The 17,657-nt window shown below is 41.3% G+C and overlaps 1 protein-coding gene across 1 annotated transcript in view; it reads left to right on the forward strand.

The window, feature by feature from the left end:
* The window catches only part of PLEKHG1 (pleckstrin homology and RhoGEF domain containing G1), a 127,757-nt gene that overhangs the window by 73,580 nt on the left and 36,520 nt on the right, over positions 1-17,657 (forward strand). The window contains exon 5 of the mRNA XM_008637876.2: positions 6,785-7,323. Coding sequence (XP_008636098.2) covers positions 6,785-7,323 — 539 coding nt within the window. The remainder of the gene's footprint in view (positions 1-6,784; positions 7,324-17,657) is intronic.

The raw sequence follows: 17,657 nt of genomic DNA on the forward strand, positions 1-17,657 counted from the left end.
TTAGGAATACTCTGAATGAAGCTGAGGCCATGTCACATACAAGGACAGAGTTAGTGAATTTCAAGTATAATTTTAAAGATAGAATGCCTCTTTGTGGGCTAGGTTTGAGCATGCAGCTGTGAGAGCACACCTGGAAAGTGGTGCCAGCAGCTGGGAACTCTTCTGATTTCTTTTGCCTCCCAGCTCCAGGATGGAAATGCCACACCTCCTCTGCAGGCAAAGGAGATGTCAGCTTTCTCACGGGTTAGCACCAGCCTCTATCCTTTTTCCTCCTTTTCTGTTTTTCATCTTTTTTTTTACCCCCCGTTTTACTTATCTTCATTGTGATTTAACACAGAGCTCTTGATGGTTTGGTTTTCACATTTTCTTCTCAAATTCATTTCTCTTGCCCTTAAAAGAACCCCAAACCACTGAAGCTTTGAAAGCACTCTGCAAAAGCCTGTTCCTGTTTATGTTAGGGCAGAATAAGATCCAGAATGACTCTATTTCCCGGGATCATCCTATTATATTGCAAGATCATGGAAGTTTCTAACATAAACACAGAAATTTCACAGTACCAGCAAGTGATTTATTTGCTTCACATCCTTATCAATATTGTCTGCAAATCTAGAAGCAAAGCATAACAAATGCTGTGGAAGTGAGGGCTCTATTTGATGTTTGCACAGTGTTATGCCTGGAAAACTGGAAGTTAGTGGGTGTTGCTCAATGAAGTGTGCATTTTAAAGTTACCCACAGTGATGCCCATTGTCCTGTCCCTGAATTGCATGATGTCATATGTCTTTTAAAGCTCGTGGTGATGCCGAACACTGTCGGTGCGCTGGGAAAAAGGCAATGAGAAAGTTGTGAATCAGGTTTCTGTAAAGCCTTTGTGTTTAGGGTTTGATAGATAAAAGCTGACTCATGCAATATTTCTGGCGAAGGAGCTGTACAGACTAGTAAGAGCTTCTCATTTTACCTGAGTGCCCAATGAGCTAATTCGGGAACAGCTGAAGTCAGAGCCCGCGCCTCTCCTCTGCCGCACAGGTAGGTCGTGGGCTCTTCGGAGAGGATTGGAAAATAGAGGGGACTTGTTCAGCCCGGGTACGAGGAGCCAGAGACATTCCTCAGTGGTGAGATACTGTCGCAGAGGATTTTCCCTTGCAATAATGTTCTCGGGTATTAGCGTGCTTGGTTGTGACAGAGGCTATTCTGCTTTAAATACTGCAGGGAGTGGGGGTGGGGGGGGCAGTAATTGCACTCATACAAGCACAGTAGTTGGTGACTCTTTTCCCTTGTTGTGAGATTTCTGATAAATGGGATTTCTGTTCCTCAAAGTTCAGTTAAAATACTTGGCAGAGTATCCTTTGCAACAGTCGAAACTAGAGATCTAATCCTGCAAATATTGTAGCTCTCTAGTGTGATTTTGTTCACAGAGGGTGTTAGTTTTAGAACTGATATGTGTTCATATAAAAAATTTAGAGATTAAAAGTCTGCTGACCTTCACTTGGACAGTATTCAGAGCAAAAGATATAGGGAGTGTATTTAAGATCATTTGGGATTGGTAGTGAATGGATTTTAATCTTTCTCAGTCAGGAAGCTGTAGAGCATTTTTGTTTCTCAATTCCAGTGTTGCAGGTTGAATATGATACTGAATGTAGAAATCGTTCTAAACTAGCTTGCTTAATTGTATCCACAGTATGAATGCTTTATTTTAAATATGACGATATCTCAGGGAAAAAAACAGGAAAGATATTTCTTGTAGTCTCATCACTTTTTTGTAGCTAAACTCCAGAGGATGTGAAGACTGTAATTTCTGGTAATGTTCACTTTGCTGATAACACCTGAGGTGCTCTTTTTCTTGCCAGGAGAAAGGCAACAACAATTCTAATCATGAATATAAATTGACTTGTGAGTTTTTAGTTATGCAGTATGTCATAAAATTTCACTTGCAGTAAAAAACTTGGAGGAATAAACACCTATATTTAGATAGGAGTTGGGGATCTTTAAGTCAGTTTCATATTTAAAGACAAAGCACTTTATCTCTCATTGTATGCTAATGGTCTAGGATAGCCAAAGCTGCAGAGATAATGGAAAATCATTTATCATTACCATGAATATAATTACAGGAAGGAGGTTTTTGTTAAAGAAAAGCAAGTGACAGAAGAAGATTATGCATTTTTGGTGAGAACTTGTTTATGACTGCACTGAAAACCTGAGACATGCCAAGATGGTTGTTTTGCATGTGCCTTCAGTCTTGTAACTAATATTAGAGTTGCCTGTTGGGATGAAACAGTAGTATTTCTTGCCCTTGCATGTCTGTGGAGTAGGGAGATGTCATTGTTCTTGCTGGGGAGCACTCTGGGGTTGTGTGTGTGTGACACAGGAGCAGGGAGCTTTGCAGGGACTGGGAAGGGGGAGAGTAACTGAATTAATGCGGAGGCACAAACAAGAAATGACCTTGTTTGGGGAGCGTGTTTCCTTGTGAGTAGGGACAAGTAGTAATTATCCTCCTTTCAGTGCTGAACTAACAAGTAATTACTGTTATTCCTTAATTAAAGTATGCAAATTGAACATTTCTTTTTTTTTCCTCCCCAGACTGAGTTAAATACCGTTATTCACAACTGACAAAAGTTCTCAATATTATTTTGGTTCATCCTTGAAAAGGTTCAGTAACCAAAAGAAAGCCTAACAAAAAAAGCAGTGAACCAGGCCAGACATGGGTCAGGGTATACAAGACTTGCTCAGAGCGTGTGCCTCTGCAGGCTCTGGGGGTACCTACGATTTCACACCATGTTTGCTGCCTGAGTTTTGATGAATGCCTCTACCCGCTGGTGCTGCTGCTGAAACTGGGGGATGGGGTGGACTGGGCTTGTAAATCAGTCCCACAGGGTATGGGACAAATTACTTGCTTTTTATAGTAAGTTCATATGAAAGAAAGAAATTTGTAAGAGGTTACAGGGTTTGCAAAGGCACTGGGTCAGTTATGATTCATAGAGAGCAATCCTGAGGGAAGCTGTTTACTCTCTCCTCACTCTCATTAATTCAGTTGTGAATTTTTCACCAGGCATTTGGTACAGACCTTAGGCAGCTGGTGCAAGAGTGAAGTTACTTTGTGGTACGACTGCAGAGCAAAACTACTCACTCTTCAGAGTTCTGAAAAGCCAAATACAGACCCTGACAAGAGACAAGAGGATGGGCATGTGACTGTGGCAGTGAACTCCATTCAACTGCTGCCTGTCCTGATGCACTTATGACTGCAGAAATCAACTAAAAACTCTGTTCCTGATTTTAAAGGCAAGGGTAATTGTAGAGGTTATTTTCCTACTTAAGTGTTCCAAGATGATCAAGTCCAACTGTTAACCCAGTGGTTATGCCAAATCCACCACTAAACCATGTCACCAAGTGCGACATCTACACATCCTTTAAATACCTTCAGGGATGGTGACTCTACCATTTCCCTGTGTAGCCTGTTCCAGCGCTTGACAACCCTTATGGTAAAGAAATATTTCCTAATATCCAATTTAAACCTCCCCTGGTGCAACTTGAGGCTGTTTCCTCTTGTCCTATCATTTGTTATTTGGGACAAGAGGCTAACTCCCACGTGGCTACAACCTCCTTTCAGGTAGTTATAGAGAGCAATAAGGTCTCCCCTGAGCCTTCTTTTCTCCAACCTAAATACCCTCAGTTCCCTCAGCTGCTCCTCATAAGACTCGTGCTCCAGACCCTTCACCAGCTCCGTTGCCCTTCTCTTGACACACTCCAGCACCTCAATGTCTTTCCTTCAGTGAGGGGCCCAAAACTGAGCAAAGGATTTGAGGTGTGGCCTCACCAGTGCCAAGTACAATGCTCAAATGAGTTTCTGAAGACAAACTTGTGAAGCCTTGGAAGATGTACAGATCCTGTGTTATTGGGAAGGGCTATAGGTTTGTCACAGTTACCTGTACTTGAGGCAGGAACTGAGAGCTGGGTGGAGCCAGGGCATGTCCCCTGACTTTCATGAGCAGGGTGTTTGGTACAGGATTTGCCAGCTGAGGAAAGGGAGCTGCTTCCTGGTTCCGTGCCATGCTGAAATCCCCGGTCCGCTGTGCCCTGCCTTTCTTCCAGGTGTGCCAGCTGCCTAGGTGCCTGCCTGCTGCTCTGCAGGAGCACTGGGCTTCTATGCCATCAAAGTGCACCCGAGAAACATACTTTAGTGGTTGGGGACATAATGGACAAAATGGTAACAGAAACTGCACAGAGAAGCCACATGACAATTTACATCCATCTGGGAAAGGAGTAAAAATGAAGTAAAAAGTAACTTTTGAGGTTAATAGTCAGGATGAGGCTTTGAGGACAAAACAGACCAAGGAGGAAATACTTAGTTTGGTGTAATTTATATAGAAATACACAGGAATAGCAATTTGTATAAAAAATGGAGGAACTTGAGTCAACCATGTTGCATGCAATTAGCCATGCCTTGCAGGTGCCTGGAGTTTGCCAAGGTCACTGGGAATACAGGTGTCAAAAGAGCAAGCCCATTTTAACTCTTACAACTAATGCTTGGCTTTTTTAATGAGCAATGACATTGTCATTAAACAAAAAAATAAGTGGGTTTGCTTTGGTTTTCTACGACATGTTAAGATCTCCCAATGCTTCTGGCTACAAGTATGTCTTACGTAAAACTACTGTTAACATTTTTTTCTGACTCCAATGTCATTTACATGATCTGTGTTTTGTTTTTATTTTTTATATTAATGAAAATGTTTGCGAACCAAATAATACATATTAATGCCTTTGTGTTATTATCTGAGAGGCAGACCACAAGTCAGTGAAACAGGGAGAAAAGAGTGTGGGGTAGCAGAATTTTGTGGGAATCCTTTATTTCCCTCCTAAATGTAGCTAATCAGGTGTTTCTTTGTCACGTAATTTTAGTAACATACCTTGGAGTAAGCTAGCAGAAGTGTACCCTGTTATCTTGTTTATCCTGTGCATTTTTCAAGGGGGGCATTTTTCATTCAGCAATGTTGTGCTTTCAAACTTGAATGTGAAAAATGGTCCAAAGCTGATAACAAAAATGTGTTCTTTCTTATCAAAAATGTATACTTTCTTATCACAGGTAATATGAAGGCACACATCACTTTCTGTGCCCAGATAGAAACAAGAATAATTCACTGCATTTTTCTGTTTTAATTTAATTTTATTTTATTTTATTCCCGGTTTATTACTTTATATTTTATTTTGAAATTGGTACTTGATGTGGTTTATTCAGAAAGGGTAAGAAAACATGCTTCTGTGCTTCAAAACTAGAAGAACCTGGCACAAAGAAAGGCTATAGATTTTCAGACTACAAGGTAAAACCAGAGGTACAGAGGTGCCAAATTAGGTTTTTAATCTAATGGCCAATTTCTAACCTGTGTAATGAGCAAATTACTCTCAATGTTAATTCTATGCATCACCTTGAGGGCAATACTTGTTCTTAACAGAAAGCTAATACCATCATCACTGAAATGACACTAGTAATTACTCACATACAAATGAAACTTATGCATTCAAGGTAGGCCAAATAAATCAAAACATTCTTATCTGGGATTTTATTTCTGTTTGCCTTGGATTTATTTTTAAAAATGGGAGAGTTGCTTTCAGCTTTGAATGAAATTCTCCCCCTGCTCTGAGAGCTGCAGGAGCTGTGTCCCCAGGAGGTTTCTGCTTGTAACTACATAGCAAGTCTGCCTCAGTTCAAGAAGGGCCACCTTAAAGGTTGGGCGGGTTTGATTTGCAGCTTTATGGTTTCTTTACTGAAACTGTTGTCAAGAGCTGTAATTACTGGCATGAATTTTTGAAAAGTTGTCACTGGACTAAAATAAGGACTAAGCAACTGCTCTGTGGGTAGCTTTGGTATCACTTTTCTTCCTAAATTGTCGCAAGTTTCCCCTTTTCACAGGACAGACATTATGAAATTCCATGAGTTTGTGGCAAGATTTTCTTGGGAGGAAACTTCTTACTGAAACAAAGCTTTGAAGTATTGAATTTACCTGCAGCTGCTTTTGCAGATTCTCATGCTGCATCACCCACAACTTGGCCAGAGACAAATCTGCATTGCATCGTGGACAGTGTCCTGCAGGGCATTTTGGAAAGGAAAATAAAGCATTGAAATGCCAACAGGAAGACAGACATCTTATTTTGTTGTTGCACTGTGCTGAAAAAAAAAATTTCCTATGGGGACTCTTTCTTCAGAAACTGCATTCTTTTCATTGGAAAATCATTCTGCTTTTAGTATTTTTGTACAAGCCACAGAGCTGGTAATTGATAACTGCTTTTAGTTTTTTTGAGACTGTTGTCTTTGCAGGATTCAAAATGAAAGACACCTTCCGGTGTCATTGTATGTTTCTTGAGGTTTCCAAACCTCTCAGACCAGGGTCAGTGCTTAGCTGGGAGATAGCAGGGACTGCTCCCAGTAAAGCTGTGGGGGTCTTTTTCAACGGTGGGGAAAATCTCTGGAGTTCTGTTTTTCTCCTGTGCCGAGCCTGAGCCATGGATGTGCTAGCAACAAGCCCAGCACACTGGCACAAGAAGGATGTGCCAGAAACAGAAGCGTAAGCAGGAGGAGTGTGATGCTTCTGTTGTAGCCCTCAACCTCAACCTGTTGGATCCCCACAACCTAAAAAGCACAGTGACCTCCAAACCATGTTGTTCTGGTTGTCTTTTGGTTTAAATAGAGTTTTGGCAGCTTTCTATGCAAAAAGCTTTAAAAGTAGCTGCCGTCAACTTTTGTGTTATACGGAGCAGCAACAATAAACCCACTTCTTCTGTTTGTTTGTTTGTTTAGATGACTTCCACTTACCTCTTGATGTTGTACCAGCTGTGACAGAGGCCCTTGACTCCAAGAAGAAGGGGGAAGATTTGCACAAGGAGAGCAGGTCTTTCCGCTACTGTGAAAAAAACACCATGGACCTGTCAGACAGTGACCGTCCTGTCAGCTTTAGTTCCACTTCCTCCTCTGCATCCTCCAGGGACAGCCACTGCTCCTTTGGTAGCAGAATGACCTTGGTTTCAAACAGCCACTTGGGTTTGTTTAACCAGGATAAAGAAACGGGTGCCATCAAGCTAGAACTGGTCCCAGCCAGGAGATTTTCCAGCAACAAGACACGCAAAAACTCTGCTGTGGAGCAAGAGGATCCTGAAGAAAGCCTTGAGAAAAGGCCAAGCATGCCAAGGAAAGCAGAACCAAAAGGAGCAAGCAAAAACTGTGCAATGTCCCTGGTCACAGAGCCCACCAGTCCGAAGCTCCTCTACGTAGACAGAGTCGTCCAAGAGATTCTGGAGACAGAGAGGATGTATGTGCAGGATCTAAAAAGCATTGTCAAGGTAGGGGACTTGGTTAAGACAGTGTTAACTGTTCCATAATGCCATTTTTTACATTGTTTGATTTCACAGCGGGACAGATGGATCTGACAATGGAACTGGCATTTGCTGGTCTTTATAAATTAGTGTAACATCATTGTTCTAGTGTGTTTCTAGTTTTTTTTGATTAGATAAATCTAAGCTGTTACTATGTGTTCATGAATAAATAACAGAAAAAACGATCCTACAGCTGGCAGCAGTAGGATCAAAGTGATAAACTCTTTGCAGTAACAAAACTTTTTTATATTTACAAAAAAAAAATTACATTGCTCTGTGTCCTAGAATGTATAGCAAGAAGCAAATGGCAGATAGCTTTAACTGCCTCTTTATGTGTTTTACCTGAAGGGTCTTATATACTGACTTTTTCCTGCTCTCCCCAAGTCGTAGTCCTGCAAGTTCTTTCCTGCCTTTTCCCCTGTCCCTTTTGTACAACTCACAGCTACAGTCTATTCTCTCTCTGTCCTTGGCCTGTAGTATCAAATATGGCATATGTATTTGCTGGAAAATACTGTTGTGTTTGGCTGTAAGATGAAGGAATTATGTTTTCTTTAATACTAATTCTGAATGGGTGTAGCATTTATTAGCAGCAGTAAAGTTTTTGTCCAATCCCTAGCCTAACAGTACCTTTCATATCCTCTTTCTAGTACAGGAAAATATATGGATGAGTCCTTCTGTGGATTGTTCTTTTCGTTCTGCACTTGTATGTGTGCCATCAGCATTGTTTTGCTTTGCATTTTTGAAGATGACAATTGAGTCCCTTGACTATCATTTGTAGCCTAATGCTTAACCCACAAAGAAGGGGTATGTAGGAAGGCTCATGCTGTTTGTAGAACATAGAGCTCCAGGTAGGTGTATGAGGTCATCTGAGATAGGAAATATCAGCCAGCTGGAGACACTCTCCCCAACTGCAGCTCTAACCTGCCTGGTCCCCCAATAGCAGGGGAAAAATGTGAAGGCTTTGATAACTCAAATGCACATTGTGATTAAAGACCAGTACCTCACCCTGCAAAGTTCTCAGAAAGGTTGCTTTTTTGGCAACCTTTTTCTTTTTCCCTTGGTTTCCATAGCTGGTGCTGTTTCACTACATTCAACCATAGCTCGAGTTTCATTTTGGACTGTTTAAGGTCGTCAGATGCTGCAGAACCAAGTCAGCTTCTGTGCATAGTAACTAGGCATGACTTCCATGGTTTTGGAAACCTTAGCCCTCACTCATCCTCCTATGGAGTAAACTGCACAACTTGAGAAACTGAAAACTAGAATTAATATCTAGTAACAAATTTTCCAACTACAAGCAGGAATACTAGTAAATGCTTTCTAGAAAATACTTCAAGCATCACTGTAGTAGATGTAGAATAAATAAGACAAATGTATTTTTAGTTATGGAAGAACTGAAGGAATTGTGAACCTGTGAAATGCCCAAGCCTGTTTCCTGCAGCAACTAATAATGAATCTAGAAAGCTTTGTGTGAAACTAGACAGCTTATTTGAGACATGGAGTGGTTGGCAGTGGAGCTTTTCTTAGCTGGGTGCTGAGGATCCAAGGACTTCAAAGGAGCTGCATCCCAGATGGTGAGGACAGTGGGGAACCAGCTGCCTCAGCCTGTGCAGAATGTTCTCTTGGTTTCAGGGGAGGGAGGTGTGACTGGGAGCAAACTTCTTCAGAAGGGCCCATTTTATATGTTTCTCAAGATTCCTTTCTCCACAAGTTACCTTAGCAATGCTGCAATAATTCACCCAAGCAAGGGTGGGGGCTGTGAGAAGGTTGGGAATACTCCACAGAGATCTGTCGGAGTGCCGTAGACTTACAGAGCTTGATTATCTGGGCCTCTCTGATAGCTGTCTAGTTTGGCAGGCAGATAACTGGTGCTGAGCCAAACTAAGATGAAGGGAAGCAGCTTGACTTGACTTATTTTCCAGATAAACATGGGTCAGATTTGGCAGCTGGTTAGGAAATGGAATGAGAATGGGAAAAGGGGAGCTGGAGAGAGGTCAAAGGGCAACTGCTGCCCAAGAAGTGTGTGGGAACTGAAGAGATACGTGAAGGTGGGAGGTGGTGGAGTAAAGCATAAGCAAGTGAACCAGGGCTAAGTGGAGAGACAGAAAATAATTAGTGGGAAAACAATGTGAGGAAATGAGGGAAAACCCAGGAAGTGGAAAGTTAAAAGTACAAGATTGGTTGGAACTGGAGCTCTCTAGTGAGTTTTCAGCCGACGGTCAATACAGAGCCACAGATGGGGTCATCTGGTCCAAACTCCTTGCTCAAGCAGGATCGTCCTAGAATACATGGCACAGGATTGTGTCCAGATGGTCCTTGAATACCTCCAGTGAGGGAGGCTCCACAACCTCTCTGGGCAATCTGTTCCAGTGCTCAGTCACCTGCACAGTAAAGAAGTTCTTCCTCATATTCAGGTGGAACTTCCTGTGCATCAGTTTCTGCCTGTTGTCTGTCACCCTAGTGCTTGGCACCACAGAGATGAGCCTGGAAGCATCCTCTTGACACTCTCCCTTCAGATGCTTCATTGACAAGATTCCTTTCTGTCACCTCTTCTCAGGGCTGAACAGGCACGACTCTCTCAGCCTTTCATCATAAGAGGGATGCCCCAGTGCCCTAATGATATTCATTGCCCTCTACTGGACCCACTCCAGGAGCTCCATGTCTCCTTGGTGCTGAGGAGCCTAGAACTGGATACAGCACTTCAGATGTGGCCTTGCCAGGGCTGAGTAAAGGGACAGGATTCCCCCTCCCAACCTGCTGGCAATGCTCTTCCTAAGGCACCCCAGGATACCAATGGCATTCTTGGCCACAAGGGCACAGTGCTGGCTCATGGACAGCTTGTTGTCCACCAGGACCCCTGGAAGCTTATGTACGCGGTCTAAAAGTAGTAAGGAGGGCTGTTTTTTTGTTTCAGGATGGGGGTTTTTTGGCAGAAGGAGGGAGAAAGAAGGGAGGCAACCCACATATGAAGAGCTAAAAGCTGAAGAGGTGTCAGATTGAGGATAGCATAACAAAAAGGGAGAAATTAATAGGTGCTATTTTAATCACCCTCTACCCTCATAGGAGAACTGTCAGTAGAGATCTAGTCTATTGCTTTTTGTCCTCTAGTAGAGGGGATTTGCTGATGCTACATTCTCTGTAGGCAGTGGAAACATACTTAAAAAGAATATATTCTCACTGTTGTTTCCAGGACTTTGAAAGAGGTTTCAGAATCTATATTCTGCATTTCTGGTATAAAGCAAAGCAAATTTGCCTTTTTCTTTGGGTAGGGGTGCTATTTGTTTGGCTTTTAGGTATTTGGGGGGTGGGAACATTTTTTTTTTATTAGTTTCATTGGGGGGGTTGTTGGTTTTGTTTATTTCTCTTGGTCTTTTTTTTTAATATATCCATGCTCTTTGCCATTAGCCAGATCATTAATGAACACGTAAACCAGGATGGCACCCAATATTAGCCCCTAGGGTATGCCACTAGCCACTGGCCTCCAATTAGATTTTGTGCCTGTGATCATCACCCTCAGGTCCTGTTGGTTCAGCCAGTTCTCAGTCAAACTTCAGCTTGTGTATGAGGATCTTAAGGGAGTTAAAAGTCTTCCTGAAGTCAAGGTAGGCAATACTGACTGCTTTGCATTCATCTACCAAGCCAGTCATTTCATAGTTAAAATGTTAACAGACTGGTCAGCTTTCCCTTGCTGAATACCTGATGACTGTTCTTGATTACCTTCTTGTCTTTAGTGTGCCTGGAACTGGTTTCCAGGACTAGCTAATGACCCATTGACATGGATGATGTGAAATTGCATGTAGGTACTAGTCATAATATCAAAAGTCAGCTCCTTAAGAGCTAGCCTAGCACAGTATTTTGGGCAGTGTCCTTTCAACCTATGTTACCCTTAGAACATGGAGTTGTCATGCCTGAAGTAAAATACTATGGAGGAATGGGGCAAAATAGAATTTTGTCCTTTTTTATGCTTGCATTGACCTAATGCTGGTAGGTCAGTGGTAAGTAAATAAATAAAGTAAAAAGTCATAGCTTCTGTTGCCCTTTGAGTATCTGGGTGATCCTAACAGTGCCAAGTTGTTAGAGAGAAGTTAAAATTGAGTTCATGGGATGTGGTTAATGTGATTTTTAAGTGATCCTGGGGACCTGCTGAGGTTTTCCTTTTCAAGTTTTCTTTTCAACTGCTGACAAGAAGTATTTGGCAGGCTTAGGATGAGTGAGGAGGCTGTACAGGTGTTATTTGGCACCCTTTGTTCCAGGATAAGCATTAAAAAACAACTGCTTTTCTAGGCAGTACAGCCATTTTGCCTGTGACCTGGAAGGACAGTTGGGTTAGGATTGTTTTGAGGTGCGCTGCTGTGATTCTTGCACAGGCAAGCTTTGCAACAAGGATAGAGTGAACTTTTCCACCATTTGGTATGTTTTATCAGATGATCTGTTAAGGATAATTACAATTTTGAACGAGTGCAGCTTGAAGCTTGTTTTGGGCAAGTTTGTGATGAGAAATTGGATACCTTTGTTTCCTGCTTGTGTCATGCTGACAGGTGTACTAGCCAGGACAGAACTCGCTGACCTTTTCCTCTTCAGGACCTAGCCTGACTTTTTCAAGTAGTAATGTAGTTAGAATAGACCCAAACTTCAATTAGAGTCACTTACTGAAGTGAAATTTTTTTTCCCTTGAGTAAAATGCTGTCCCTGAAGTTATAAAAAAATCTGTGTTTTGCCCTTGCAGTTCATAGGAGTCAGAAGCCCCCATTCATAATGTGTATAAGTGCTTGTAACTGCAGAAAGACATCCACATTTGTGTTTTACCCTTGCACAATGGAGGAATAATGCAAAAGCACTGTTACAATACTTGCATCTGCATCCCTATTGGTATAATAATATAAGTATCTATAAAATAACTAGAGGAGACTAAAGTGTGCATTGTCAGTGTGTTTCACATATATTTGATGCCAACAGAGGCTGAGCTTCAGAAATCCTGAACTCTGTCTGAAATCTGGCAGACTTCATTTATGTGAATTAATTCCTCTACCCTTTAATTCCAAATGTGTCCTTTTTTTTTTTTTTTAAAACCATCCCCACTGGACTACTGGAAGTCTTTGTCCTATCTCCTCCCAGGATATTTTGTCCCTGGCCCACTCTTTTTATACTTAAGTCTCCTCTTTTTAAAAAGTCTCATTCCCCTCTACACAGTCTCCTGCCCATGATCTTGCTGCCTGTCTGAAGTCTTCTCTCAGTAAATCCCATCTGCATCCTGTCAGTATGTTGCCTCATTTCCTTATGTGATTTTTCACTTTTTACTATTTCTCTTTCTCATGCTCTTCATCTCTGCTGATTCCAGAGCTCTCTCCATAGTTCTCTCAGCAGGCCTGACATTTTCATCACCATTCCTAATTTTTCTGCCATCTTAAGTTCTGTGAAATTAAGAGGAGTGTCCACCATGCTTTTTCCCATTTTTTCCTTCCCATTTTTCTGTAGTATTCCTTTATGTGCCCTCTGCCCTGAAACTGTACAGCATGCTTTTCTATGCTGTGTATGGTTTGCAGAGAGCCACCGAGAGACAGGAACAGTCTTTTCCCTCTTGCCTCAGAGGATCAGATCTGAGCCAGATGTTGCTAGCAGCACGAGAGAACAGCAGTTGTGGGTTAAGACCTTGTGAAGCCTGAGCTGAACCTTGCAAAGCACCATTGCTAAAAGTTCCTATTGAGGATATGTGAATTTGGAGTGTTTCTCCTCCCCCCACCCCAATATGGTCAAATATAGGGGAATTTACATTAAGGCAGCAAAAAAGGCATACTCTCAGAAACAAAGTCTCCATTATGCTTGAATCTGCTGCTCTCCTTCCCTGAGACATGAGGATATGGTTCATGTCCCTGCTAGTCAGCCTGGGGGTGCTTGTCTTCTTGGGGGAAAGGTCACCAAAATTTTTCAACATGAGCAAAAAAGGGTATTCTTTCTCAAAAAGCCTCGGGGGAATGGCTTTGCTAAAATCTCCTAGAACAACTCATCAGGGAGGCAGGTTTCTGGCATGGAAAGCTTAATCTGAGGTGAACAGGTCTGTTGAAGCTATATACCCGTTGTGGGGTGGGGGTAAGCCTTGCAAGGGGAAATGTTGGATGTTTGAGGTAGATACGTGTTGGGGCACCAGTGATTAAGGGAAACCCTTCTGAGAGGAAGTCAGTGTTGGAATGTTATTGTTCCCAGCTTCCTGTCTCCCGGTGCTGCTGCTAGAGGATGTCTCCTTCTGTGTTTTAAGCAGTTAGTTAAAAAGACAGCTCTGAAGACTGCAGTGTGCACATTGTCACCTGTGATGTGTTAAGTAAAAGCATAGCTGCTTGTGCACTGGGTTTGCTGGATAGTGTAGCTCTGAAAATTCATTCTTTGTAGATTCAAAAGCTGGGAATTCCAGTATAGCTAAGGCATCCTGTAATGTTTGTTCCCACATTATAGTTAATTTCTGTATGTGACCTCTTTTTCTATGCCAGCTAATCTGCATACCTGAGAAAGATACCTTTGGATTGCTGACATAAATTACATGTGAAAATTTGGATGAACAATTTAAATTACCTGAAAAAAAAATTATGTTTTGCATAAATGTAGTATGATTATGCAACAGTGATAAGTTTAACTGTGATTAATATTTGTTAAATTTTTGAGCTGAACTTTCTCACTGCTTTCTCTCATCCATGAAGAAAGAGCAGTGTCAAATTATGATTGACCTCCTTAGGGAAAGCTTGGCTTAAAAGCAAGGGAAGTTTTCTCCAGTAATATGGAGACATGACAGCTGAAACGGAAGCATTCAGTACATGTCCAAAAGGCCTTCTTGAAGTTTGTGAAGTTTAAACAGAGTTACAGCAATATAAATCAGAGCAGAAAAATGTTCCACTTAAAAAGTCTGTAATTAATTTGTAAGTAGCTTTATTAGAGAACTTCAGTGTTGTGTTTTGTTTCTGGTGTTGCTGTTTACAAATCAGAACCAGTGCAGACTGCTGAGAAGTGAGGTAGTTAGGAACACCACAAGGTAAGCTACCAAACAGGTGCAAACAGCTCTTCTGGCTACCCTTAAAGAAATACCTAAAGTAAATTAGACTACTTCTGATACACTGGGATAGTTCAGTTTTCTCTGCAGACTTCTTCCTTCCTGTATGTGAGCAATATTAAACATCCTTAAGCAACCTAAAGTAATAGAAGTATACACAAACTGGTTTTTGTCTCTTAAATGGTTTTAGATGAGGTTGTTTCTGGAACTCCAAGATCTTGAACAAAAGTGTTTTGCCAGCTACATGTGCTGTAAACTCCTCATCCTATGTGCCCTTTAATGATACCTAACAAAAGCAGAAGCAAAACCCAAACCTTGCTTTTCTGGGAAGGATGGGAATGGTTCTGGGTTTTGGAAAAAGGGGTTTATAGCTGTACAGTAGGAATATAATGTGTTGTGGACAACCAGAAGTAACCTAATAAACAACTTGTGTGGTGTAAGCGTCTGCTTATGCTGCGGCATGAAAGGGAGCTGTTTGTAAACTAACTTCACAGGAAATACGCAAAGCCAGGGTTAAATATACTGATGCATAGTTTTTCTTATCTGCATCATCACTACTTCAGTCTTATTTCTGCTGGCAGCATTCATAGATTTCTTTTATTCAGCATGTTCCCAAGTACTTAAAAGACACTGAATAAAATGTCAGTGCTGCCTTCTGTTTCCTTCACCTGTACTTTGCATCCAGTTCTTTTCTTACAGCTACCTTGTAGAAACTTGCTGGGACAGAGATGGTCTTTGTCAGGTGGTTGCAGAGTTTCACTGGTTGACTGGGACTGCAAACGTTAAGACAGCACAAATGTATAGCCACAGCTTTGGGTTTGTTTTAAGGCAAGCTCTGTGTTTGGACAGCACAGAAGGGTGAGTTACACTGCAGTAATAAATGAGCTGTCTATAAATGTACAGTGAGCCTTTCTTAAGCTGTGGGTGGGAGAGAAGCAGCAGGGAGGGCTGCTGCTCTTCCAGGGAGCCACAGAATTGCCGAAAAGCCTGGCTGCTGTTGCTCTTGTCCTCCCTTTTCTGGCAGCAGGGCGTAAATCATTCGGCCATGCTGTCTGCAACCTCCTACCCACTTGCTGAATGTGAATGAATATAGATAAAAGGATGAAAGTTAATCTTCTGTTCCAGAAAGCTTTATTCTTTTGGGAGCAGGGAGGCCAGTGGAAGTTGTAATTTAAATATGGAGTGTGCCATTTAGGAGTGCTGATGGTGGGCAGGGGACTCCAGGATTGAAACGTCAATCCTGTGACTGCACTGAGGCTGGAGCGGGAGGTTGTATCCCTGCCTAGGGGGATGTATGGAGCCCTTCTGGGATTCAGGAAGTAACAAAAGAGAGGTCTGTTCACCTCTGCCCTCCATCTTGTTGTTGCTTACTGGCAGTGGATAAGGAGCTCCACAGAACAGAGCAGCAGCAGCTCTACAAAAGTTTATAGAGTAGACAGGAAAACTGTGAGGAAGAGGTCTGAGAGCTGAGAGACGGGAAGAGGAAGTATAGCTTATGCTGCAAAATTTCCAGTAAACATTACAATGTTTTAATGAGATTATATATTTTTTGCAGAATGATTGGGATTTTCTGTAAAGAAATTTCAACATGTGGAGGTGATGTCTTAAAGGCAAAGACATTTCTGCATTTCCAGCCAGGCCATAGTTTCTGGAATTTTCTTTGTGTGTTATAATCATTTCCATTTTGGTCCATGGAAATATTTGACTACTTTTAAAGTTGTTATATCATTGTTATTAAATATTACTTGTCAGTGAACAGTGTTCTAGTAATTAGTGACCTTTAAGCCTGAATGCTTAACAAACCACATAGTAGTCTCTCTCTTTTCCGCTCTTACCACTCCTGCAAATTAAGGTGTGGAGGTAGCTGCTGTTTTTCCTGGTTTCATGAGAAGACCATTTTGCAAATAAGACTCTCTTAAAAAGTTGTTCCTTGCAAACCACCCACTACTATAAAGTTCCATTTCATTGCTCTTCGTATATTAATAACAAAAGCCTCTGGGAATCATGTGGTTACTAAGGTTAAGATAAATGTGTGTTTGGGATATGTGCAGATTTTCTCCATTTTGCTGGGTTTGCATTTTCATTCTTTGGAAAACAGACTCTTTCAGTTTCCTTTCTTGTGTTTTAAAATAAACATTTCTCTTCTGGAATGTCTCATTTAACTTGTAAGCATATTGAGATCTCTTTTAAAAAAAGTTAACATTCATTTGCCTTACAAATTGGAGAAAGTTTATTTAACAGGGCAAGGGTATACACCAGAAGGCTCAGGCTCTTTTCCTGAGTAATTAATACATTGGGAGGCCAAATATGCCTTAATGATTCTCAATATTTTGTTTGATTATGGTTCAGTAAGCTTATAATCAGACCAACTAAACTGTGTTGTGATAATTAATTTATAGATGTCCTGGTGAACTTTAATTTTTTTTAAATTTATAATTACTAAACACTTTCAGCTGGTACTTTTTTGAAAAAGATTGAGATTATTGAATGATGATTGACACCAATGATGTAGATCTAGAAATCTTTAGAGCCTTTCATCTGCCTAGCAGCCTCGAACTATTTGAAATACTAATTACTGTTAATTATTTTCATTTGTAGCTTATTTCTTCTGTGTTTCCTCTTAACTTTAGAAAGGCATTAGATGAGGGCCTTACATAACTCCTTAATGACATATCAGTAAACTACTGATAGCATTTGTAATCCCACCTGTGCACCAAACTTGCTTCTTACCACGCCTCTGAGCAGCAGTTTTGAGTGACAGCTTCTGGGAAAAAATCTTGTTGATGTGATTTGGCAGTGGGTGCTGGCTGATAACTGAAGATAAATGTTGGACATGGTTTTAATCAGTGGGCTTCAACTTCAATAAGTTAGTGTGCTGAAGTATCTAAGTCGGGTTTCACGTGAGTTTCTGTTCCAAGTGATTTACTCATAATCATCTTTACACATGCTGGACCATTTACAGGGCTCATCTGTGTACAATCCATGAATCACAGTTTCAGTTTGAGTGCTTTTAATGCCTCTCTGTCAAATTACAGTTTGATTTAGTTGACAGCCTGCCTTCCAAGGTGTCTTTTTAAGATGGGAGATTTTAGCATGGAATTCCTGCAGTTGAAAAAAGGAATATTATTGAACTTGGATTGTTTTTCATTAGAGCAAAAATTTACTACAACAAAGAAGGCAAAAATCCGTGAGAACAGTCCATCCAGGCAGGCTGACAGTCCAATGCTGGATCAGCTGGTGACAGGTTTTGATGGCCCCAGAAACCTTA

Source organism: Corvus brachyrhynchos, unplaced genomic scaffold, assembly GCF_000691975.1.
Source record: "Corvus brachyrhynchos isolate BGI_N302 unplaced genomic scaffold, ASM69197v1 scaffold14, whole genome shotgun sequence".
Classification (NCBI taxonomy): domain Eukaryota; kingdom Metazoa; phylum Chordata; class Aves; order Passeriformes; family Corvidae; genus Corvus; species Corvus brachyrhynchos.